The sequence below is a fragment of the Narcine bancroftii genome, chromosome 4 (genome assembly GCF_036971445.1).
Source record: "Narcine bancroftii isolate sNarBan1 chromosome 4, sNarBan1.hap1, whole genome shotgun sequence".
NCBI classification, from domain to species: Eukaryota; Metazoa; Chordata; class Chondrichthyes; order Torpediniformes; family Narcinidae; genus Narcine; species Narcine bancroftii.
Window position 1 is genome coordinate 35,982,251 of NC_091472.1, and position 26,070 is coordinate 36,008,320.

At 41.7% G+C, this 26,070-nt stretch overlaps 2 protein-coding genes across 6 annotated transcripts in view; one reads left to right on the plus strand and one right to left on the minus strand.

The window, feature by feature from the left end:
- LOC138760457 (tetratricopeptide repeat protein 7A-like) overlaps positions 1-8,871 on the minus strand; it is a 402,683-nt gene extending 393,812 nt beyond the window's left edge. For all 4 annotated transcript variants that reach the window (XM_069931051.1, XM_069931050.1, XM_069931052.1 and 1 more), the window contains exons 1-2: positions 8,723-8,871; positions 1,686-1,849 (exon numbers count right to left, since the gene is read on the minus strand). In XM_069931051.1, the coding sequence (XP_069787152.1) occupies positions 1,686-1,849; positions 8,723-8,849 (291 nt within the window). In that variant the 5' untranslated portion in view covers positions 8,850-8,871. The remainder of the gene's footprint in view (positions 1-1,685; positions 1,850-8,722) is intronic.
- Positions 8,872-12,138: 3,267 nt separating this feature from the next.
- The window catches only part of dync2li1 (dynein, cytoplasmic 2, light intermediate chain 1), an 82,872-nt gene continuing 68,940 nt past the window's right edge, over positions 12,139-26,070 (plus strand). For both annotated transcript variants that reach the window (XM_069931055.1, XM_069931056.1), the window contains exons 1-5: positions 12,139-12,227; positions 20,541-20,655; positions 21,667-21,701; positions 21,908-21,977; positions 25,976-26,064. In XM_069931055.1, coding sequence (XP_069787156.1) covers positions 12,142-12,227; positions 20,541-20,655; positions 21,667-21,701; positions 21,908-21,977; positions 25,976-26,064 — 395 coding nt within the window. In that variant the 5' untranslated portion in view covers positions 12,139-12,141. The remainder of the gene's footprint in view (positions 12,228-20,540; positions 20,656-21,666; positions 21,702-21,907; positions 21,978-25,975; positions 26,065-26,070) is intronic.

The window sequence follows — 26,070 nt, forward strand, 5'->3', positions numbered from 1 at the left end:
ATAATAACTTTTGATTCTTGTTCTGTTTTCAGTTGCCACACTGAGTTTATGTGCTCGTTCCCTAGTTCATAATATCTGTTTAGTTCTCAATCATTTTTTTCTGTTCTATAAGATTATAATGTATTGTACAGTAACTTTTTACTGGCAGTGCATTTTCAACAGGGATAGTTTTATGTATAAATAGCATTTTAACAATAATACCTCTCTGCATCCAACCAAAAGAAAGTCAGGAGCAGAATAAAATACAAGCTGATACTTGTATAGTAATAGATGAGTTTTGGGTCCAATTTTTCAGGTCAAATTGGGGAGGGTTCAACTATTACATGGATACTACAATTGACCACAGTAAGTACCTGCGTCAAGGCATTGGGAGCTTGGATGGCTAAAACTGGGTGGTAGGACCGCGTTCAGAACTTTTGGAACTTGGATAGATGGGGGGCCAAAGCGAGGCATCGGGAGCTCCAGTGGGTGGTTAGCCGAGGCTCTGATGGGCAGAAAAATCAGGGCCAAAATGGGGGAGTGGTCAACTTTTACATGGAATCGACTATTATACAAGCATACATGGCATTATTGATCTTAAACTGTTACAATTTTCCAACTACATTAAAATAATTATCTAGGAATCCAGAGTAGAATTCTGCCACTGTGCAACCAGACTCCTCGGTTACAAATGATGCAAAAATATCAACAAACCTTGGAAGCAAATAATACACCATCATCAACATTTCAAAAAATGGAAGAGGCAGAGATGAGTCCCTTATGCTAATTTTGTCAATTAATTAGATCACTTTAGACCTGGATTTTACTCTTAAATCACTTGCTGAACAATAATCTGTTACTTTCATTTGTATAATTTTTTTTGTATACTTACCCATGTGGATTGGAAAGAGCTCTAAATTTCCAAAACATATGTTGAAGAAATACTTTCTGATGGTGGCCCTGTAAAGCATTGCTCTAATTTCAATTTTTCCATTGGCCTAGTTTCTCTAATAAAAACTAAATCCATGCAACTTGCGTTCACATTTTACTTCTTTCAATTTGGTGAAAGTGTACCCCATCCTGTCCAGTATCAACATATTGTGAGGTACAATGCCCTGAAATAACGAAAAGCTCAAGAAGCTGTATAAAGCTCTGTTTAGACATCTGTAACACAACTCTCACGTCTTCCCTCCCTTACTCATCCCTATATCAGATAACATTGATGTCCTCCAGCAAGGCACTTTTCACACCTGGTGTTACTTTTGCTCTATAGGGGAATTGGGGAATCAGGCAACAATGTGGATTAAGTTCAGATCAAGTTCACAGTGCATAACAGACCAGCCTCAAAGCACTTCCTTTATTCTAAAACCAATTCAGTTTGTAGGTTTCAGACTGTTTGCTTCAACTGGTCTCAAACCTATCCATGTTCCTAACTATCAGTGATCCCATCATCAACCCCAGATCTGGCTGCCAAATTTACTCACATTGCAAAATAATGAACAAGTCAGAATCAAAACTATAGCTATTAGCCACCAAAAGGATACTGGATTATCAGTTTCACTGTAACATTACTTCCAGTTTTTGGCATTTAGCAATATACTGAAGCACCACAAACTCCCTTGATGTGATTTCAACTCATCTCTTAACACAGTAGGAAAGCAACCCTTAAACTGACAACTTGTAGCAAATTCATACTTTGTACTCACTTGCAGTGTGCCTCTGTTTAAAATACTGCTCAAGTGGTCTTTGGCTGCTCTCAGTTTGGATTCATCCTTTTCCACTAATGGAGTGCAATTTTTCAGCTTGACTGTATTTTCCTTGAGGCACTTTTCCAAGAGAACTTCAGCAAGCAGCAGATTCCCAAAATCATCTTCAATTCACCATTTGTAAATAAATTAACAAAATAGTTTACCATTAGAACACTGGAACAAGCATTCACAGAGGTTAAATTACATTTCAGAGCCAAGAATTACTTCCAATCCATTTATTCTTTCTCTACAACAAATAATTATAAATGCTTTTGATATGGGAAAAATATCCCATGATATTCCATAGAAGTGTGGATGAATTAAAAAGTGGCACTGAGCCTCAGCGATAATGATATCAAAAGTTTTTTGAAAAAGCTTGGAGTCAATTTAAGAGCAAGTACTTGGTAGTTAAGTGCAAATTTATTAAATGTGGGTGATGGGAAGGATAAGGGGAGCAGATGGAAGCCAAAGTAGGACATAGACCTCAAGGAAGCTATTAAAATAGGTAAAAGTAAAACTGATACAATTTGGACATACCATATATATGTGTGTGTGTGTGTAATAGTCAAATTCAGTGGCCCAATTTTTAGGGTAAAATTTAGAGGGTCAATTATTACACGCACGCTACTTTTGACCGCAGTTCATACCTGTGTCATTAGCGGCATTAGAAGCTCGGATGGGTAGGTGGGTGGCCGGGACCGAGTGCTAAGTCCAGATTTAAGATGTCAAGAGCTTGGATAGGCAGGCGGCCGTAGCCTAGGCAAGAGAGTGCGGTCAAGGCTTCAGGAACTCCAGCGGCCGAGCCGAGAGACGGCAGTTGGGGTGTCATGAGCTCCAGGGAGCAAGCAGCCTAGGCCAAAAATGGGGGGGGGGGGGGTCAATTTTACACTCAATATTTGGAAAATAATAGATTTTTGGGCCAAAAATAGGGGGTTAACTTCTATATGGTATCAATCATTTCGTGTGCATATAAGTTAAATATGATAAATTGAGACAAAGTTTAAAAACAATCTCATATCAATTTTTTTGTTATATCCATTTGTGCATTGGTACAAGGGTGGGGGGGGGTGTGGAGTGGAGGGATGGAAATCTTAAAAATTTTTACCTCAAGTAGACCTGGAGTAATTTTAGAGCAGAACAGAAACCAAACATCCTGCAAAAGTGCCTCACAACCTGATACCAGAAAATCTTCTTTGTACCTATGGGGCATAAAAGGAGAGTATTCCAGAATAGAATACTCTGTTTCCCTAGATGTGTGCAACTCCAAAAATATGCACAAAACTTAATATCATACAGACACCTTGACTATCACTCATGTGCCCCCATATCTCCAACACTAACACATGAAAGCTAAAGTTTGTGCCATCAAAAAAAAGAAACGAGTTAACTAATTTTCCTTCTGTAACAGCATCTCTTCTGTTGTGGACTGCAAAAACCACATTGACAGGACAACAGTTGCACCAGAATACCAGTGCCTACTGGTCCAAGTTATTAATTATTTTGTTTTGGACTATGTTCCTTCTTCACAAATACTTGTTAGTCCCAAATATAGCTGTATTTTGTTCGACTCAGGATCTAATCCTCATAATATTATTACTGGAAATCAAATGTGAATTGTCCAATAATTTTGATGAAGCAACACTAGTATGGAAACAGAAGGATAAATCATATGAATTAAGAAGAAGGAACTATTTCATTAAATCAAAAAAATTCTTGATTACAAATTATTTAAGTGTAAAAACTCAACTGGTTGAAAAGCATCCTATGCAAATTGCATCCAAAAAAATTGCTAAATTTAAAAAGAGCTATATAAACAGAGCTGAGTTGCTGTCTAGTTAGTATGCTTATTTATCCATTTAAATTGCAGCACCTTCAGGAAAGTTAAAAGCTTTTTCCACCCCTTAAATGAGGTGTATCTTGATAAAGTGTCCCAACCCAAAATGTTGACTAGCCATTGTAACCCAGGGACGCTGCCTGACCCTCTGAGTTCCTCCAGCTGCACAATGTTTGCACATGGTAATAATAATGTTTTTGACTCCTACAAAAAAATGCCCTGCAATAGCTTTGCCAGTTAATCTGTTGAAGAGCAAAGCAGAATGGAAAAAAATTTTTGATCTTGCCAATTATACTGTACACTTAATATTTAATTTTTAAAAATGCCAGGATTAAGGCCAGCGAAACATGACAGTATGCAGACACTGTGATTACACTAAAAAAAATACACAAAAATGCTCCAAGAACTCAGTAGGTCACACAGCATCCATTAAGAGGTCAAGATACATAACCAATGTTCAAGGCTACATTTATCATAACATAAATGATATACCTTAACTTTTGCCTGCTGTAAGGCAGAGAAAGAGTTGCCATTAGTATTGCCCAGTGCCCCTTACAGCACAAGAAGATCAAGGGAGTCCCATCAAAGTCACTGAGTGCCCATGGATTTGCCTCCAGCTCTCCCACTTCTGCAGCCACACAGACTCCTGTTCGTTTCATCAAAAACCCAAACTCCAGATCCAAACCTTCAACATGATAAGGAAGCCTTCAGCACCCGAGGTCCTTCAGGAGCCCATCTTTGGCTCATCATCCTCTCGAATCTCAGCTCCAATATCTGGTTCCCAGCAGCCAGAAACCTGTGCATGTCCCCTAACTGCAAGTTGCCAATAGTTCACACCCCATGTGGGTCCACCAACCACATGTCACCTTCAGTTTATGTGGGACCCACAGCCACTGAGCCCATCACCTATCCTCTACAGTGGTCACCATCCTGTAGGGTGTCTCTCTCTCTCTCTTTCTTAACAGGGGGCATTCTCCCCTTTTCTGGTGCCCTGTGTCAGTCCACTCCTTTCTGGAGACTGCAACCTCTCTTGGCCATCTTGGGCTCAAACCTCGCAGTTTACTTTCAAACACCATCGGCTCCTGTACAGAGCTGACAGCATTAGGACCGTCGGAGTAGCACTGGGTCTCCCCTCTCCAAAGTCCTTACCAGCAGCTCCAGCCACTGTTTTTCTTTCTTCTTCGAGATAAGATTAAAAATTAAGGCCAGGCAAGTGCATTTCAGAGTGCATAAAATGACATCAGATACAACCAAGATTCTTTTTTACCCTGTGCGCGCAGCAGAATTACCACTAATTTGTAGTGCAAAAATATTTAGAACAGCACCATTAGCATGGCAGTTGGTACAAAGCCTTTATAGTGCCAGCGATTAGGACCAGACCGGGGCTCAAATTCCATGGTGTCTGTAAGAAGTTAATACTTTCTCCCCGTGTCTGCATGGGTGAAGGGAGGGAGGAGAACTGGAAAGGGGAAGAGGGAAGAGGAAAGCAGGTTAGCAGAAACTGGAAAAGTAGATGTTAATGCCATCTGGCTGGAGAGTGCCAAGATGGAAAAAAAAATATGGTGTTGTTCCTCCAGTTTGAAGGTGGTCTTGCTGAGACAGTACATAAGGCCATGCATAGACATGTGAGTATGGGAGTTTGACACAGAACTGAAATGGTTGGCTACTGCGAGGTCACTGGTGTGGATGAAGCGAATATGTTCAGCAAAGCGATCTCCCAATCTGCGCACAATCGCTCCGATGTAGAGAAGGCCACAAAAGGAGCACTAGATGCACAGCATCAGTCCTTTCCAGTTCTTCTCCCTCCCCCCACTATTCACTTAGCCATCAGTCCTCCCCTTGATCGCTGATGTCCCCTCCCTCCCTTCTCCACCTATCACCTCAGTTGTCACCTTTATTTATCATTCATACCATGCTCGTACGGTAAAGATGAAATAGCATTTCTCCAGGACCACAAAACATATTTACATATATTTTTAAGTTAAAATATATTGTGACAGAGCATTTAGAGTTGGTTTGGGAGGAATTGTTAGAGCAGATTGCACACAAACATTTTAAAACACAGAATATTTGCAGAGTGCTTTTTGTAAAAAGAGCAACAAAGTTGCAGCATACGGCTTGCATGGGAGAGCACGTGATCGAGAGAGAGAGAGAGAGAGAGAGAGAGAGAGAGAGAGAGAGAGAGAGAACTGTGATCCAAAGAACTTTTCTAAGCTTATATACACATTACACATACCTGCGCTTAGTATTGGGGGGGGGATTAAGTAAGTTGATAGTAATAAGTTAAAGTTTAATTCTGTTTTCTTGTTCAAATATAATTAAGAACTACTTTTGTTTAAGTACCCCTTTGTGTTGTGATGAATATCTATTGCTGCTGGTTTTGGGGTCCTCTGGACTCCGTAACAGTATACAGTAAAAGTCCATAGTACACTGTCCACATATGTTCTGGGAATTCAGGAGCCTGATGGCTTGTGGTGGAAAAACTGTTGCCCAATCCGGACATTAGGGCCTGAATTCTACAGTATCTCCTACCAGATGGCAGAGGGATGTGTGGAGTCCTTCACGATGTTTATGGTCTTTTGCCTGCATCGAATGTTGTAGATGTCCTTCATGAAAGAAAGCGAGCCCCCAATGATATTTTCCACTGACTTCACTATCCTCTGCAGGGTCTTGCAGTCTGAGATGGTAAAGCTTCCAAACCAGGTGGCGATGCAGTTGCACAGGATACTCTCAATATATCCTCTGTAGAATGTAGTAAGGATGGAGGGTGGGAGATGAACTTTCCTCATCCTTGGCAGGAAGTAGAGGCACTGTTGGGTTTTCTTGACTATAGAGTTGCTGTTAAGGGACCAGGTGAGATTCTCCTCCAGTGCACTCCAAGGAATTTGATACTCTTGATGACCTCAATGGTCGAGCCGAGAATGGTCAGCGGAATGTAGTCCTCCCAGGGCCTCCTGAAGTCAACAACCATCTCTTTTGTTTTATTAATGTTCAGATACAAGTTGCTGGAACAGTCCGTTAGCGACTGCACATCATTTCTGTATGCTGACTCCTCATTCTAACTAGTAAGGGTCACCTCCTGCCTTTGCAACCACACCAACCACTCCCCCCCACACTCTTTTGTTTGGGCACCTGCCAACATTTTTTCATTCTTTGATGAAGGGCTCAAGCCTGAAACATCAGTTATGCATTTTTACCTTTGCTAATATAAAGGGCACTGCTTGACCTGCTGAATTTCTCCAGCATTATGTTTTTACTTCAACAGATTTTCATGTTTTACTTTAGATTATCCATTAAATGGTTTCACAGTCAATTCCAGCATCCCTCACATTACAATCACGGTGAAGTTAAAGCACTATAGCAGGAAAGTGCATGCATGACATCCGCAAACCTAACCATTTCAATCAACTTATTGCAAACATGTACAAAAGAGGTTTCCAGTCGCAGTGAGAGTAAACATCATTGACTTCATGGTTGCAGTAAACTAAAGTGACATCTTAATAAAGCTGAAATCAGTAAGAATTAAGGAGAAAAACTTCCACAGGCACAAAAGCACAACGGCGCAGCAATTAGTGCTGCTGCATGACGGATTCAGCAACTCGGGTCCTAACCCGACCTCAGGCACTCTCTGTGTTGAGTTTGCATGCTCCCTTTGTCCAAATGGGTTCCCCTACTTTCCTTTGAAATCCCAAAGAGGTGCTGGTTGGTAGACTAATTACTCCCAGTTGACCATGGGTCGTAAAAGAGTCAATTATTGGGTGTATGAAACAGAATGGGTTTACAGGGAAATAATAGAATGGGAATGCTCAGGGGACTAGTACATGCTTGATAGCTGAATAACCTCCAACATCTCGATGAAATTTATGTAACTACTTTCATATTATTAATATGTATTGGAAATCAATTAAATCACCTCAGGACAGCACTCCAATCCCTAGGCACTATCATCAATGGCTTCAAAGTCCTTTATTCAGTCATAAATTCAGAACCAGAGGTGTTCACTGATAATCATATGAAGATTTTGCACGCAAGCATTAGAGAACAGAAAATAAACCAGCCCACATCTTCAAGTGGCAAGGCCTAAATAATATTCAAGCACAGAACATAAATCGGGAAATAACATTTTCCCCACAGAAGTCACCAAATCCAACCGGATTAAATCCTCAGTTATGAAGCAGGGTTTCGATCCAAAATGTCGACAGTCCGTTTTCCTCCATGGATGCAGCCTGACCCCTTGAATTCCTCCAGAATTTTGTTCTATGCATCTGCAGTCTTTTGTGTCTCCAAAAGAAAATCTTATCATCTAGATTTAGAATAAAGAAATCTTGAACCTTGTTATGTATACAAAATTTGTTTTCCTTTAAAGATGGTCAACAAAGAACTGCCAACTACATTAATATATTGGGTATAAGATCAAGTCTGAGTATCTCAAACTTGAGTCTCAAAAGGGCGGCACAGTTAGCACCAACAGCACCAACAATCAGGACTGGGGTTTGAATCCCGCGGTAGTCTGTAAGGAGTTTGTACGTTCTCCCCGTGTCTGCCTGGGTTCCCCCCCACCCTTCAAAACATACCAGGAGTTGTAGGTCTATTGGGTGTACTTAAGGCAGCACAAGCTCGAGGACCGAAAGGACCTATCTAAATTTAAATCTCTGTTCACCTGAATGACTACATGCCAACACATCAAGGACAAAGCAGACTCTGTGACTCGTACACCATCCTCCACCCTCTCATTTTCTTTGCCACTTGTTGCACCATGGACCATCCACAAATGTCCATACATCATAACTCAACAATAAAGTTTTGCTTCCTGAAAGGACAAGAGTAACGTGAGGAGGAGCAAATAATTGAAAAATATTCAAAAGAGGTGCCACATTGGAGCTCTTCAGTGGACAGAAACACAGTAAAGTTAAATGGGAAAGCTCAAATATGGGATCAGAACACCTTGAAGTTTCTGCAGACCAACAGGCAAACTCTGTGCCAAACACCATTCCCACCACACATTATCTAAAAGCATTTTTGCACTACTGCGAACTTTCATTCGCGAAACGTACATTCAGGAATGATAAATGGCATTTAAAGGCCAAAGGTCAATAAACTGCTCCAAACACAAAACGCACAGTTACACCGAGTGAAGGTATGAAAATTAAGCAGGACAGACCATTCTCTGAAGCTTTTGGAGAACGTTGCTTCACAAGATTTTGGATTTTGTCCCACTGACATTCTCCCCTACATTTTTCTATTTCCGCCTCCAATTTGTACTGTGAAAATGATACCCTGGAAGCCATTGCAATCTCAACCACCAAAGAAGGAACTGCAACCAAGCATGTAAAACACGCCTACGTCACAAGTTCCCTCGGAGGATGATGGGAGTTGTAGTTTCGCACTCCATGACTGGTCTCATCACCAACCATCTTAACCAAATGTTCCAATTATGTTCATTTAAAAAGTTGTGTGAAAGTAAATAAAAGTTTAATCGAGCCTTTTATTCTGTAAAGCTGCACTAAATTAATTAGCAACTCATTCTAGTATTTGGGTTAAATATCAAGCATGCCAAATCTGAATGTATGAAATGGCCATATGGTGAAATTATCAGCATCAGAACTACATTTTGCCCCATTCTTTCAGCATTTGATTTCTCTTTCTGGCCTCATATTTGTACATTTCCATTTTCCTTTCTCTCCATCCCCCAGACTCCACCACTCCCTCGGTTTATGTTTAGCAAAGAAATCTTCTCAGTGCTCTTGGTACCACTAGATTCAGATTTTCTCAAATAATTCTGGCTACTCTTAAACCCCTCTTAGCATTTGAGGTCATTCAAGGTACTAATGCTCTATAAAGGATTCAATGAAGTTTCAGCTCAAAACATCAATTATTCTTTTCCTCCCACTAATACTGCTCAGTTCCTCCATCAGATTTCAGATTCCAGCATCTGCAATCTCCCATTTGTCTCTAATATTTGTGTTGTAACTCACATCAAATTCCATTCACACATCAATATGTGCTTTCAGATAACACATTGCTTTTAAAATTTTTGTTTTAAACCTCACATTGTCTTATCCCACCTTACCTTTGTAACTACTTCAGCTCTATACCCTTGTTAGGGGAACAGCTCCCTATCAGTATCCCACTAATAGTATCTGGCATGTTGAGGGTATGTGTCATGTAATTTCTAAATTATAGATATTTCTTTAAAGTTTCCCCTTATAAATGGCAAAATTTAAATACCTATGCACATACCTGCATGGAGTAAGGAGTGGAAACTCTTAGCTGTGTATTCAATGAAACATTCTATATTCCCATATCCAATTTTTTTTATGATTAATACAAAGCTATTTGTATTAATCATTTTGCCATTTAGAAGGATAAACCAGAAGGCTGAGTACAAGGTTAATGGTCGGTTACTTAAGAGTATGGTTGAACAGAGGGACCTTGGGTTTCAAATCTATACATCCCTCAAGGTCGCCACACACATTGATAGGATAATCAAGAAGGCTTATAGGATGCTTGCCTTCATTAGTAGGGAGATTAAGTTCAGGAGTAGAGAGGACAAGTGGCAAATCTATAAATCTCTAGTAAGACCACACTAAGTGTATTGTGTTCAGTTCATCTCATTATAGGAAGAATGTGGAAACTGTGGAGAGGGTGCAGAGAAGATTTACCAGGACATCGCCTGCATTGGGAAACAAGTCTTATGAGGCAAGATTTGCCTTTGGAGCACAGAAGGATAAGTGGAGACTTGATAGAGATCTACAATATTATGAGAGGCATAGATAGGGTGGGCAGCCAGCAGCTATTTCCCAGGGCTGGATCAGAAAACACCAGATGACATATGTACAAAATTAAGGGAAAAAAGTTTCGGGGAGACTTCAGGGGAAAAGTTTTTTGCAGAGACTTGTGGGTGCCTGGAATGCCTTGTCAGGGATGGCCGTGGAGGCTGTAACATTGGGAGTATTTAAGAGGCTCTTAGACACCTAGATGAAAGTAAAATAGAGTGCTATGGGGTAGGGAGGGTTTAGTATGTTTTTTTTAAGGAATACATGGGTCAGCACAACATCAAGAGCCTAAGGGCCTGTACTGTGCTGTATTGTTCTCTGTTCTAAAATAATACCTTCATTAAATTTCTATTGTATTGCTTACTGTTGTATCCAGCAGAATAATCATTAACCCTTGGAGATTTCAGGACAATCCAGGAAGAGTGTGCTGAAGATATTGCAGCTTTTTATTCTTCTAATGCATAGAATATTGCATGAAATTGCCAGATGTTCTTCATCTGAGTTTTGAAAATTCATCTTGAGAATATGGTCATCACTCATCTGTTATGAGTTAGAAATTCTCAAGTGTTGTCCAGAAAGTTCTTAATTTTCAAGATTTTTAAACTTTTAATTTATTAGTTTTAAAATCTTGATAATAAAGATATAGTTTTTGACAGGATACATTTCCAGGATAGAGTGATGTCAGGCAATCAAAATATATAGAGTCTGGCTATCTTAAATAAAAACAGAAAATGTGGGAGACACTCAGCAAGTAAGACAATCTCGATGGAAAGGGGACAGTTAATATTTCGGGCTGAATATTCTACATCAGAATATAGAAATACTGAAAATATATGTTTTAAGTGCTGGAGGGCTGGGGAGGAATGGATAGGACTGAGTAATACCAGGGTAGATGAGATGAACCAACTGTTTAAAGATTAATGTAGGAGAAAGGGGATGAGGGAAAGAGCAAAATACAAAAAGTTTAAATGTTAAAGCTGTGGAATGCAGTTGAGAGCTGTTGTTGACATGTGAAACTGAAAGAAAATACGGGAAGTATCTGGCAACGTCTATGGAGAGAGAATAAAATGGAGTTACTATGATAGGTGAACATTGGCCAGATCTGATGCAAACAGAAAATTGTTTGAAATTGTTGAATTCTATTTTGTTTCACCAAACCCGTGGATGATGAGTTGCTGTTCTTCAAGCTGGCTTTCAACCTCATTCCAATAATCCATGTGACCACACATACTGTAACAGAGGGGAAGTGAGATAGAGAATTAAACTGACAGATACAACAGGAAGCTCAGTCACCCCTGTGGACAGAATAAAGGTGGTTTGTGAAGTGGTCGCTCAGTCTACGTTTGGTTTTGCAAATGCACTGAATGGAATTAATTGAAAGAAATGGATGGCTAGCTCAAAGAGCAGCTGTTTGGGATAAAGCTGGGTGGGGGGAGGGAACTCAAGCAATGGTGGAATTGGAAAAGCAGACCAGGGATTTTTGAAAGTTGAAAAGGAAGATATGCCTGGTGTCGGAAGTTGATGGAAATTGTATTTCAGATGGAAGAACCTGAACCTGTCCAATGGTCTTTCACTTGAAACATTAATTGTTTTTCTCTTTCCACAGACCATCTCAGTGTTTCCAGTATTTTGTGTTTGTTTTCATTTCAATATTACATGCACATTTTTGTATTTTCATGTTTTGTTCTGGTGTGTCAAAACAATCACTGACCCTTCCCACTATTGGCTGGAATGTACTACACTTCCCAGAGGCCCTCGCGAAGGTTGCATGTGACGTGTCGACGCCACTCCATTGGCAGTTTCCATGGCAGCGGGCCTAGGCAGGTCGAGGCGCCGGAGATCGGGAGTGGAGCGAGCGACTGTTTCAGCGGGCAGGATGCCTCGGTCGAGGTGATTGCTTAACGTTGTTGTCAAGCAGCTCGGGGCACGAGGTCGTACGGTCACGGCGAGGAGTCAGGCCCAGGGGAGGGGGCTTCACACCGCCCCAGTTAGAGCCTGTCGTGCATGACCTTGGCCGTGAACGGACCAACGGAATAAAGGCCCGCATTTGTATAGAGAAACTGCAGATCATGAACAAACAGAGAATTGCTGGAGGAACTCTCTGGGCCCGCAACACTCCGACCCATGGATGCTGCCTGACTCCTCCAGCAAGCCTTTGTTTGACCTGCATTCATATGGCGCCTTTCTATGCTCATACACTTTCTAAATTCTTTCACAGGCAATAAAGTCACTTTAAAGTGTAATCTCAGGTCCTGCCTGAAACACATAACCCTGTTGGTTGTCGGGAAACTCATGTTCAGGAATCCTTTTGGGACTGGTGGGGAGAGAAATCGTGTGAAAATGCTTCCAGCTCACCTCCCTCTTTGTTTCTCTCAATCATATTTTAATGCCTAATAACCAGTACAAGTATTCTTCTGTTTGTCGCATAATGTTCGGTAGCTGCACAGCTCCAACCATGGTCATGGTCTCCCTGTGATCGCATGGGTTCTGCCAGATGCACATGTTTCCTTCAAATCCCCCAAAAATATGTTGACTGTTAATCATCTTTGCAGTAGGTGAATCAGGGGTTAGAGAAATTACTGAAGTTGAGGTCTGAGAGACAGCATAGGCCAAATGACTTAGTTGCATGAGAAGTAAAAGAAAACTAAAGGGGTAAAGATTCCATTACTGTTTCATAATACTACATTTAGAATGTAACATGTATGAAATTCTTGAACTTTTGTCCACTGTAAGATGGACAGAGTCGTCACTTTGTAAAACGTACAGTACCTGGTGTTCCTTGGCAATGTCCCTTCCAAGTACTAACCAAGCCTGAGCCTGCTTAAATTCCGAGATCAGATAATCTCAGCCACATTCACGCTATTAGGCTTCCTCACTTGTGTTTATTAACTGTTAAGTCATGACACAACAATTGAGTTAATTTGTAGTGCAGGTAATGTTCATTTGCAAACATCCCATTAAACATCTGCAAATTAGACCATGTTAGTGATTTTGCTTGTATTGAATATTGTTTGTAAAGCTGAGTAGTCTTTCTTCTTTGGCTTGGCTTCGCGGATGAAAATTTATGGAGGGGGTAAAAAGTCCACGTCAGCTGCAGGCTCGTTTGTGGCTGACAAGTCCGATGCGGGACAGGCAGACACGATTGCAGCGGTTGCAGGGGAAAATTGGTTGGTTGGGGTTGGGTGTTGGGTTTTTCCTCCTTTGCCTTTTGTCAGTGAGGTGGGCTCTGCGGTCTTCTTCAAAGGAGGTTGCTGCCCGCCAAACTGTGAGGCGCCAAGATGCACGGTTTGAGGCGTTATCAGCCCACTGGCGGTGGTCAATGTGGCAGGCACCAAGAGATTTCTTTAGGCAGTCCTTGTACCTTTTCTTTGGTGCACCTCTGTCACGGTGGCCAGTGGAGAGCTCGCCATATAACACGATCTTGGGAAGGCGATGGTCCTCCATTCTGGAGACGTGACCCATCCAGCGCAGCTGGATCTTCAGCAGCGTGGACTCGATGCTGTCGACCTCTGCCATCTCGAGTACTTCGACGTTAGGGATGAAAGCGCTCCAATGGATGTTGAGGATGGAGCGGAGACAACGCTGGTGGAAGCGTTCTAGGAGCCGTAGGTGGTGCCGGTAGAGGACCCATGATTCGGAGCCGAACAGGAGTCTACACTTTATGCAAAGGCATGGTTTGTATCCATAAATGTGGACTCACTAAAAAAATATTATTGTTCCTTTCCCCTCCCTAGAAGAAGAATTTGTATAATAGATCAAGGATTGCTTTTAGACCATTATGTTTCTGAGCCTACCAGGAACAGACTATTTTAAATTTGGTGTGTAATGAGGAAAAGTGGATCAAGGCTCTTGTAGATAAAGGGGTAGTAATCATACAATTCCAAAATGCAGCTTGAGAATGAGCACTATGGGTCATAACCAGTGTTTTTAACTTAAATAAGGACAAATATAATGGCTTGAGGGAGAAGTTGTCTTAACAGTACAAGGGTGCAATGGTTTGTGTATGTGGTGAAGCCACTATTATATATATTTGCATGCCATATGTAAATGTCATAATCTTGCCTGGTTGACCCTGCTCTCACTGGCCAGCTCATGATTCCTCTCCCTTTCTTCCCCATAAAGAGTGACATGTCACAAGCCTGCTCCCAGTTCGAGTGAGGGTCAATGTGAGCGATCAATACGGGGATGCTGTCCAACTCTTGTAAATGAAAGCCTTCAGTTTCAGCAACTTCAGTCTTTGTGTAATTGATTGTGCATCAATTTTATTTACATGAATTTTTTGAGAATATGGACAAGTACATGAGGTTGGATCACCTAGAAATCGACCCGAGGCAACCGACAGGTTCATTTTGTGGCGCCGCTGCTTCCAAAAGTTCCTCACAGCCTCTGCAGCTATCTGGGACAACGAGGACAAGCTCCATCTGCTATACTCTTACATAGGGCACCAGGTCTACCAGATTGTCCGGGACTAATAGACGTAAAGAGCCACAATGGTATAAAGTTCAGGTGAACGAAGTCTATGCGTGGCATGTACTCCACTCATGCAGACAGCAACAGGGGAAACCTTCAACGACTTTGTCAGAGCTCTGCAGAAGCTCGCAAACAACTGCAGCCCCCAAGCTGTGAGTGCAGAACAGTACTCACAGCTGCCGATCAGAGATGCCTGTGTAACAGGCGTCTGCTCTGACTAACTGAGGCAGAGTCTACTCAAACAGAGACAATTGAGCCTACCTCAAACCATCGAACTAGTGAGCACTCTCGAGGTAGCTTCCAAAGCATCAAATCGTTCTCCATTGAACACGTGGCTGCCTCATGGGGAACAAGGTGGCTGCCAACTTACGAGGAGGGATCGCAAGCCTCCTCCCACTCTGAACTTACCACCCGAAGTGCTATTTCTGTGGGCAGGCTAAATACCCGAGGAAACGCTGCCCTGCCAGGGATGTCATTTGCTCCAACTGCGGGGGAAAAGGGACAACTTGCAAAAGTCTGTAAGTCCAAACCAAATATTTTACAAAAAGGCAACAGATGAAAGAACTCATTGGAGCTGCAGGCTGTCTTGAGTGGAACTTGCTGTTCAAAGAGGCTTGTGTGGTTTTGGAAGCAGAGAGAGTAAAACAGGCTTTTTCTCAGAGATAGAGAATTCAGTTCTGCAGTTTTCCAGTCAGTAGCAGCAGCTCGGATTGGAACAGGACAATTTGGCAAGCTTGTGGAAAAAAACCCCATTTGGAAGACAGGTTGTGAGTGCTTAGCTCAGCCTGTTCAAAGCCCCTGTGGTTCATACAAGAGGAGAGGACTGACTACCTAATGTTTCTCTTGAAATAAGAGAAACAGAAAGGAACTCTGGTGACCTGAAAGAAAGAGGTTATCATTTGGAAAACACTGATGGGGCAAGTTTCTTCAGCAAGACACTGAAATGGCTGATTAAAAGGGAGGTGATGCTGCTGGCGGGCTGACCAGGGATTCTTTGCCATTGCAAGCGCCTGGGTGAGGGGTTTGTGGTCTGTAAAAATGGTAGAAGTCCTCCCCTCCAAAAAATAGCAGAAATGCCGCATTGCCAGGTACATGCCCAGTAACTCGCGGTCGAATGCACTATACTTGCGTTCCGGCGGGCGAAGCAGGCAGCTGAAGAATGCCAGCGGCTTCCATTGTCCATTCACCTGCTGTTCCAGGACGGCACCGATGGCTGTGGCAGAGGCATCGACAGAGAGTGCCATAGGCAGGTTTGTGTGCGGGTGGGTGAGCATGGCGGCCTTCGTCAGGGCGTTCTTGGTGGCATCGAATGTGGTGCAGGCTTCTGGGTTCCAAGCGAGCGTCTTGTGCTTGGGTGCGATAAGGGTGAACAGCGGGTGCATGATGCGCGCAGCTCCCGGGATGAAGCAGATGTAAAAGTTGACCATACCCACGAACTCCTGCAACCCCTTGAGGCTGTCTGGGTGTGGGAACTCCCTGATAGCGGCGACCTTCGCAGTGGCGGGTGTGACTCCTTTCGCCGTGATGGTATGGCCCAGGAACTGCATGGACTCTTTCTCAAACTTGCACTTGGCCGGGTTGATGGTCAGGCTGAAGTCGGTCAGCCAAGAGTAAAGGGCACGTAGGTGGGCCTTGTGTTGCGCCCGGTCCTTGCTGGCGATGAGGATGTCATCCAAATAAATAAAGACGAAATCCAAATCCCTGCCCACAGAGTCCATGAGGCGTTGGAAGGTCTGAGTAGCGTTCTTGAGCCTGAACGGCATGTGCAGGAATTCGAACAAGCCAAAGTGGGTGATGATGGCCATCTTGGGTACATCCTCAGGGTGCTCCGGGATCTGGTGATATCTGCACACCAGGTCAACCTTGGAGAAGAACCTTGGACCATGCAGGTTGGCCATAAAGTCCTGGATGTGAGGGACGGGGTAACGGTCAGGAATGGTTGCCTCGATGGTCTCCTCAGGAACACCAGCTGCTGAAGGCTTTCGGGAACCAGGTGGAGCGCCGAGGCCCACAGGCTGTCAGACCGCCAAATGATCCTCAGCTCCAACAGGTGTGAAAACTCCTCCTTCACTACCTGGAGCTTGTCAGGCGGGAGCTAGCATGCCTTGGCGTGAACCGGGGGGCCCTGGGTGGGGATATGGTGGAACACCCCGTGGCACGGCAAGGCAGCAGAGAACTGTGGCTTGAGGAGTGTCGGGAACTCATCCAGGATCTGCTGGAACTCGTCTCTGGGCTTGCTGAACGTGGCCATCTGCGGATGCTCTGAGCAGGAGGCGTCGAGGCGAATGGCCTGGAAGGTACGGGCGCCCCCAGGCCCCTACCTCGAATGTCCACCCGTGTGCGAGGAGGAAGTCTGCACCCAGGATGGCAGTCGGGAGGGACGAGACGGTGAACGTCCACGCAAAATTCCGTTGGCGGATCTGGAAGTGGACTGTCTTGTCTCCAGATTGCCGTTGCGTTGGCAGCACAGAGTGGAGGTCCACGAGGTCGGTTCCTGGATTCGATGGCCATGGCCAGGATGACGCTGATCTGGGCTCCAGTGTAAATGAGGAACCGCCGGCCGCTGACTGAGTCCCGCAGGTAGAGAAGGCTGTGTCCTTGGCCAGCCTGGTTGTTTCCCTGGAACAAGCAGGGCTGACGACACTTCCGAGCCTTGGCTCCCCAGCGCTGGTGGTAGAAGCAGAGGCCTGAAGCAGATCCTGTGGCCTTGGTTATACTCTTGGGGGGCCCTGCAGGGGCTGGGTGCTCTACCGCAGCGCTAGGGGCGGGCTTGGCGTGGTTGTGCTCGTGACCTGTGGACCACAGCCTTCCGAGAATCGTGCGAGCCATAGCTCTTGGACCTTCTGGGCGACTTTCCTCAGGTCAATGAAGCTTTCCTGAACCAGCAGGAGGCAGATGTCCCCAGGCATATGTTCGAGGAAGATGCACTCGAAAAGTGGGCAGTTGGTGTGCTCACCCATGAGCGCGAGCATCTCGTCCATCAGTTCCATCGGAGACCTGTCCCCCAGGGCGTCGAGGTGCAGCACCCGAGCGGCACACTTGTGTCTGGATAGTCCGAGGGACCCGGTAAGCACTCGCTTGATGGTCTCGTACTTGTCCTCGGTGGGTGGATGCTGAACAAGGTGCAGCACGTGTCTGGCGTGGCCGAACCAGATCTCTGGATCCTGAACCCAGAATTCAGGCAGTTTTACAGCTATAGCACTAATCCTAGACTCGCTCATGATGGATTCAAAGATGTTTGAACCAGTCGGGGTCACCAATTGTAGCAGCAGCTACACTGCTCCTGCAATAACACACACACAACCAGACTGGTTGAGCTCAGTGAGCAGACTGGTTTATTATAGGTTGCTGGGCTGCACTTATACTCCCAGCCCGGACCTGGCTGAGAACCGCACTGGAGGGCACTGATATCACCTGGGCGTCATGTGGTCCCCCAGCGCAGGTTTCTGAGCCCCGTGCTGGAAGGAAGGGAAACCCCCGACGGCGCCATTTTGGCCGGCTGCCCCGCCGCATGGCTTACAAGCGGGGCCGGTTCGCCTGCCTCGTGGTGAGCCGCCACAGTATCATACAAACAGTAAATATTTCTGTTGATAAACAAGTAGGAAGTGGGTAGCCAAGGTAAATGTGGGGCCACAAGAGAATGAGACTGCTGAGTTAATAACAGCAAGCAAAGTAATAGCAGATATGCTGTGCTTATTTTTGCATCCGTTGATATCCTTGAGGTATCAGCCCATCAAATAACATGGTAGAACTTACAAATATCCCTTTTACAAGGGATTAAGTGTTGGAGAAACTCTGGGCAGAAGGTGGACAAATTGCAAGAAACCAATGAATTGCATACCAGGATTTTTAAGCAAGTGGCTACAGAGATAGTGGACTCACAATTGAAAATTTTCATAACCCACTGACTCTTTAAAAAAAGTACCAGAAGGTTGAAAAACAGCCAATGTAATCCACTTATTCAAAAGAGTAGAAAGATAAGGAACTACAGACCACTTAGTTTAATGACTTTTAATGGTACTATGTCTGAAGTTAACAAAGAGGGAATGGCTGCTTATTGAGCAAAGTTGAATATAATTAAACCTGGTCAATATGTTTTTATAATCGTTAACAAATTACTCAATTTTTTTGTGGATGTAACAGCAAGAATTGATAGGCAGGGAGCTTGTGAATGTGTTGTATTTAAACTTACAAAACACCACATAGGCAGGAGGCTATTGTATTAATTAAAAGGCCATGATATTGGAGGAATTGTGTTAGTGTGGATCAAAAATTGTCTAATTAAAAACTGGATTGGAATAAATGGGACTTGTTCAGACTGGAAGGAGGTAACTGAGTATGACAGGGGTCAGTTCTTGGCCTGCAATTGTTTATTATTTACATTAATGACCTGGAGTAAAGTTTCCAAATTTATGAGAATTGGAGGAAGAGCATGTCTCAATAAGGTTACTATAATTATTTAACCAAATCTAGATAGATTGAGTTGGAAAGATACAGGTAAATGGAGTTTTTAATGTGGGCAAGTGTGAAGTTATGCTCTTCAGCAAGAGAAATGAAAAGCAGGTTATTATGTAAATGGAGAGAGACTACGATTGAATGAAGTACAGAGGAATCTCGGTGTTTTTGCTGCAGGAATACAAAAAGCCATCAGGCAGATCTAGCAAGTTGTTAAGAAGGCAAAAGGAATTTTGGCATTCATTGCAGAAGGGTTGAAGGTTTTTTTTAAAAAGGGAAGTTTAATTGAAGTTATACAAGGAGTTGGAGAGGCATCACTGGGAATATTGTGTAGTTTTGGTGCCCTTACCTTCAATGAAGCATTATAGTAACATGGAGGCAGTACTAAAGAGATTCATCAGGCAACTTCTTGAGATGAGAGGGTGCCTTACAAAGTAATTTAGCACTGTACTCCTTGGAGTTTTAACATATAAAATCCTAAGATTTAAAAATGAGGGTGTTGGAAGCTGGATCTTTAGAATTATTTGAAGTGGCGGTGAATTAATATTTGATAGATCAAGGAATGAAAAAAATGACACAGAAGAGTCGTTGAGGCGAGCATAGATCAGACATGATCATCTTAGATTGCAGGCAGGTTTGAAGGGCTTTATGGCCCACTTTTGCATCTGTTTTCTTGTGTTATTATGACATGGGGAGAGACTGATCAGCCTAACAACTCTGTCAACACTCATTAGACCTGTCTATTCCATTGCCCCATTAACTATTATAATCAACTATTTCACTCATATTCATTAACTCTTACCAATCACCTCATCTTGCAGTAGTTTCTGAATGGGGAGGAAATGGGAGCACCTTGGGGAAATCCATGCGTTTATAGATAGAATGTGTAAACTACACAAAAGTGTCACTGGGGGACAGATTTGAACGTGTGTCAATGGATTTGTGGATAGTTCCTATCAGCAATAGCACTGTGATATTAACCCAATGAGCCAATATTCCTTAGACGGAATCAAATATAGAATTAAATACTTTAAACAAAAGGTTCCTTGTTTTGCTGTAGATATATATAAAAAAAAGCTGAAAAATACAAATGAGTTGCATAATAGTTTTTCAGCACGAAAACCAAACAAAATATCATTGCTGGCAATTATAAGCTTGAGCAGATTGTCTTATTGATTGAAGTGACATTTTTAAATCATTTATAATTTAAAAATAAAATAAGATTTTGTTATATTTACTTGGTTATATTTGTGTGTGGGCATTGCTTCTCACTGACAGTGACACTCTATGGGACATAGCTGTGGCTCAAGTTTCTAAAATGAATGAGGACAAAGAAAGTGAAGATTTGGAAATCAAGGAAAGATCTGTATTTTTCTTGGGAAGTAAAAGTGGGGTAAGTTGCTTGGAAATACTTTAAAACCTAAAGAATGATGTTTGCCACATGCTTCTTCTGCACCATGAAAACTTTCCCTCCACTTGTACAAGAATATAGTGAAAAATCAATGGATTAAAATGAGTAGCACCTATGTTTACAATCATCCAAATGCTAGTTCAGAACAATAAAAATGAAAAATTGCTTAAAATAATAACATTGGATATTATAATGGATGCTAGAAATCTGAATTCAAGAAAACCCTGTTGCTAAAATTACTTATTAAATCAGGCAGCATCAATAGAGAGGGAGAGAAAAAAAAACAACCTGAATTAGTGAGCTGAAATATGCGCAATGAGGCCCTTTATCTCTCTATTTTCCCTTGGGCTAGTCTTGTGAATGTGTTATCCTTTACTAGCTGTGCAGATCTCAGATTCATACCAGAATCACTCCCTCTGTTTCTGCATGAGGCACAATGAGCTGTGAGCAATGATGATTGGAGACTTTTGGAAAAGGGTCAAATAAATACAAATATTGTTTTAATTAATTGAAGTAATTTATTAAAATAGTGAATTATTTAACAGCTTAAATATTACAGTGATACGAAGTTAAGTTCAAGTTAATTGTCATGGAATTTCATTGAATCTCCTGGTGCTCAGTTTAGAGCAGCGTCAGTGAAGATTGCTGAGTTAATGCAAGGAATTGGATTTATTAAAGATTTATACTTACCAAATAATAATTAAGAAACAAAAATAGAAATGCTGGAAGAACTCAGCTAATTTGTGGAAAGTAAAACAAATACATTACCACTTTAGGTAAAGAATCCTTCCTTGGAACTGGAGGATGAGTCAAAAGTGTCAATTTTCAAAATTTGTTTTTCCAAATAATTGCACTCTTGCTCTATGTGCTAATTTTGAGAAATAAATTGCTCTTAATATAACCAAATTGTTCATGGGTATTATTAATTTATTGCAGAAGTATATGCTTACATATACAAAGTAATATAATTGTCACTTGTATCTTGTTTTATAGGGGAAAACTACAATTATACTCCGATTTCTTGACAGGTATGTGTTGGCAAGTGGTCTTACTAGAATCTAGAAAGCTGAGTGAATTTAAATGACCTATATTAACTCAATGGTTTAATATATTACACCTGGGATTACTTCATCTATATTTTTGTTGCCAAATTCAAGTCCATTTAAATAAATGGAAATTTGCAATTACTTAGTAAGTATGAATTTATATATGTAATTAACTTTTTTTTTGGCAGGGATGAAGTTTCAAAGCCCACATTAGCTTTGGAGTATACTTTTGGAAGAAGAGCACGAGGACACAATACTGTAAGCACTGATAAGATTGGTTCAAATCAAATTAATCCAAAGCGAGAAAACATTCCAGGAAGAAATTTTGGGCAGAAATTATGCTATGTAGAAACCTCCTAATTAGTTAGCTAATGAAGAATAAACTAGAGGTAAAATTAGGATTGTATAAATCAGAGTAGAGATTGTAATGGAATACTAAATTTCCTGTTGTGCAATAATATATTGATGAAATAAATTTTAGAGCAATATTTGAATATTGGAGCTCTGCTCAAGCTGGACAGACCAGCTCCAAGAGCCTTTGCAAAAACTTTGGAGAGTGCCCAAGAGACTTCACTAATGGATTGTTGTTTTGAAAACCAACAGATGAAAGAGGAGTAGGCTCGGAGCCACAGCCTGACTGGGAGTGCTGCTTGCTGCTCTAAGAGGGTCATGTTATTTTGCAAGCAGAGAGTGAATCATACAGGTTTTTCTCTGTGTGTGAGAGAGAGAGAGAGATCAGTTCTGCAGTTTTACAGTCAGCAGCCACAGATGGGACTGGAACAGGACAAGTTGGAAAGCTTGTGGAAAAACCCCGTTTGGAAGACGGGTTGTGAGTGCTTAGTTCAGCCTGGTCAAAGCCCTTGTGGTTCATACAAGAGGAGAGGCTGGCTGCATAATGTTTCTCTTGAAATAAAAAAAAATGAAATGAGAAAAAAAAGGAACTCTGTGATGACCTGAAAGAAAGAGGTTATCATCTGGAAAACCCTGATGTGGCAAGTTTCTTCAGCAAGACATTGATGTGGCTGATTAAAAGGGATCAGTTTGTGTACAGGAACAACAAATCTCTCTCTGAAAACCAACAAGAATCTTTCTGAGCAGCAACCATTTACCTTTCAAGCACCAAAGCCTGGTGAACTTCATAAATGTTAAAATTCTGTGCACAGTATAAGAATTGCCTGCAACCAGTGAACTTGGAGGAATGGCCAGATTACAGTTTGCCAAGAAATTATTTAAAAGAGCCTGTAGAATTCTGGAAAAAGGTCTTGTGGATAAATGAGACCAAGAGTGATAGCAAGTGCAAAGTGTAGAGGTGTAAAGGAACTGCCCAAGATCCCCCCAAGATTGGACTGTGAATTAAAGAACTCTTCTGAACTTACACACACATTACATACATGTGTGCTTAGAATTAGAAGGGGGTTAAGTTAGGTTAATTAATAATGATAAGATAAAGTTTGATCCTGTTTTCATGTTTAAAGGTAATTAAAAGCAATTTCTGTTTAAGTAACCATTTGTCTTGTTGAATATCTATTGCTACTGGGTTTTGGGATCCTCTGAGCTCATAACCAGGGAAGTTCTTTGATTCACAGTCCAATCTCACTTCTCACTTCTCCAAGTTCACTGGTATCAGGCAATTCTTATACTTTGCACAGAATTTAATATTTATAAATTTTTATAAGGCTCTAGTGAAAAGATAAATGGTTACCGCTCAGGAAGGTTCTAGTTGGTTTCAGAGAGAGATTTGTTGCTCATTGGACACACACAAACTGATTTCCCACAGTCAATACTTCAGTGTCTTGCCAAAGAAACTTGCCCCATGATAGGTTTTCCAAATGATAGCCTCTTCTTCCAGGTCACCACAGAGTTCCTCTTTTTTCCCCTATTTCAGGAGTAACACTCTAGCCAGCTATTTCCTCTTGTAAGGACTACAAGGGTTTTCAACAGGCTGAACTCAGAACTCATCTTCAAAATGGAGTCTCAACAGGCTTGTCATGTTCCAGTCCCACCTACTGCTGCTGAACTCTCCCTCTCTCTCCCAAGGAGAAATCCTGTTTGGTCTTTTCCTCTCTCTCTGCTTGGAAAAACCAGAACCTCTTGCAAGACTTAACCCAATCCTTGAAAGATCTTTATCAGCACTCTAATCCTGGACTGTTTATTTGCATCTATTTTTTAAGAATTTCTTCCTAAACAGTCTCATTGTCTTTTCCAAAGCCACTGGTGCCTGTATGACTGGCTTCAGACAAGCTCTTGCATTTTAAATGAGATGTGAAGTGTTATTCTGTGGTGACCTACACACTAAATCCCCACAATCTATCTCTTTTAAAGATTTATTAATATATAATATACCTCATAACAGTATGGGCAGGTAACAAATTAATGTGTATGTTTTGATTGTGAGCACATTCTTGGGGATACCACCAATCTTCTCTGAAATAAGATCAATATGACAAAACTTAATGAGATTGTATTAAAATTCTACACATATGAAATGTTCTTAACTGGTCCAAGACAAAATATAAAGTTATGTAGAATGAATTAAATGATATGTTTATACAGTGCCCTCCATAATGTTTGGAACAGACACTTTTTTCCTTTATTTGTCCCTGAGCTCCACAGTTTTAAATTGGTTATCAAACAATTCACATGTACTGGTAATTAAAGTGCACATTCCAGATTTTATTCAAGGTTATTTGTATACATTTTAGTTTGACCATGTAGAAATTACAGCACTTTTTATACATTGTTCGCTAATTTCAGGGCACCATAATGATTGGACATTTGGCTTCACAGGTGTTTGTTTAATTACTTCATTGGTGTAGGAATAAGAGAGCCAGGCCTGCTTCTAAGCTTTTGATCACCTTTCGAATCTGTAGTAGTCTTTTTTTTATTTTTAAAATATTTTTAATGATATTTATATTATGCAAAATTGAACAGTACATTTTTCAACTTGAGGACCAGAGTTGTGCCAATGAAAGTCAAATAAGCCATTGTGTGGCTGAAAAACGTGAATAAATCAGGAAGAGACATCACCCAAACTTTAGGATTACCAAAATTAATTGTTTGGTACATCATTAAGAAGAAAGAGTATACTAGCAAGCTCATATTGTAAAGGAACTGGTTTTCCAAGGAAGATCTCCACTGTTGATGACAGAAGAATTCTCATCATAATGAAGAAAAATCCCCACATGTATGTCCGACAGATCAGAAACCCTCTTCCGAAGTAGTTGTGGATATGTCAATGATGACTGTCCACAGAAAACCTCATGAATAGAAATATAGAGGCTACACTCCTAAATGCAAACCATGGCAAAGGTGGTGTGCTTGGGATCTTGGGCAGTTCCTTTACACCTCTACACTTTGCTCTTGCTATCACTCTTGGCCTCATTTGTCCACAAGACCTTTTTCCAGAGTTCTACAGGCTCTTTTAAATAATTTCTTGGCAAACTGTAATCTGGCCATCCTTTTGATAGCTAACTAGTGGTTTGCATTGCAATGTAGCCTCTGTGTTTCTGTTAAAGAATCTTCTGCAGTCAATAGTCATTAACATATCAACACCTGCCACCCTGTTACTTATCTGAGTTACTTTGCCTGCACCTGGCCTATATCCCTCTAACCCCTTTCTAATCACATACTTGTCCAAATATCTTTTGAATATCATAATTGATTTACCTTTAGAACTTCATCTGGTTGCTTGCTCTATATGTACACCATCCTCTGTGTGAAAAGATTGATCCTTTTTAAATCTTACCCACTCTCACCTAGATTAAGGGAGAGTGAAGAGAATGTGACTATTTACCTCAATTATGCCCCTCACAATTTAGCATACGAGATCACCCCTCCTCCGCTTATGGACAAGGGAAAAAAGTTCAACTTATCTACCCTCTCCTTATAACTCAAACCCTGCATTACCAGTAATATCCTTTATTTTTGCACTCTCCAGTCTCATTACATCATTTCCATTGAAAGGCAACTAGAGCTGCACACAATATTCCAAATGTCTGGGACACCCATAATATGATGCTCCTACTCCTGTACTCAATGAAGTACATGCTAAATGCTGCCTGACTACCTGAATGCTCATACCTTATATCTCCCAATTCCTCGGCACTCCTCACGACCCTACCATGTTCTGTCCTTATTTGAGTTGCTAAAATTCAACACCCATGTCTAAATTTAAATTCTTTCCTGTATGTAACTGCTGCAATGCAAGTTTGTTTATATGTATTTCAATGATTTATGTGCTGAACTCTGTTTTGCAGCCAAAGGACATTGCCCACTTTTGGGAACTAGGTGGTGGAACCTCATTGTCTGACCTTGCCCAGATTCCAATTACAGTCGACAACATAAGGTTTGT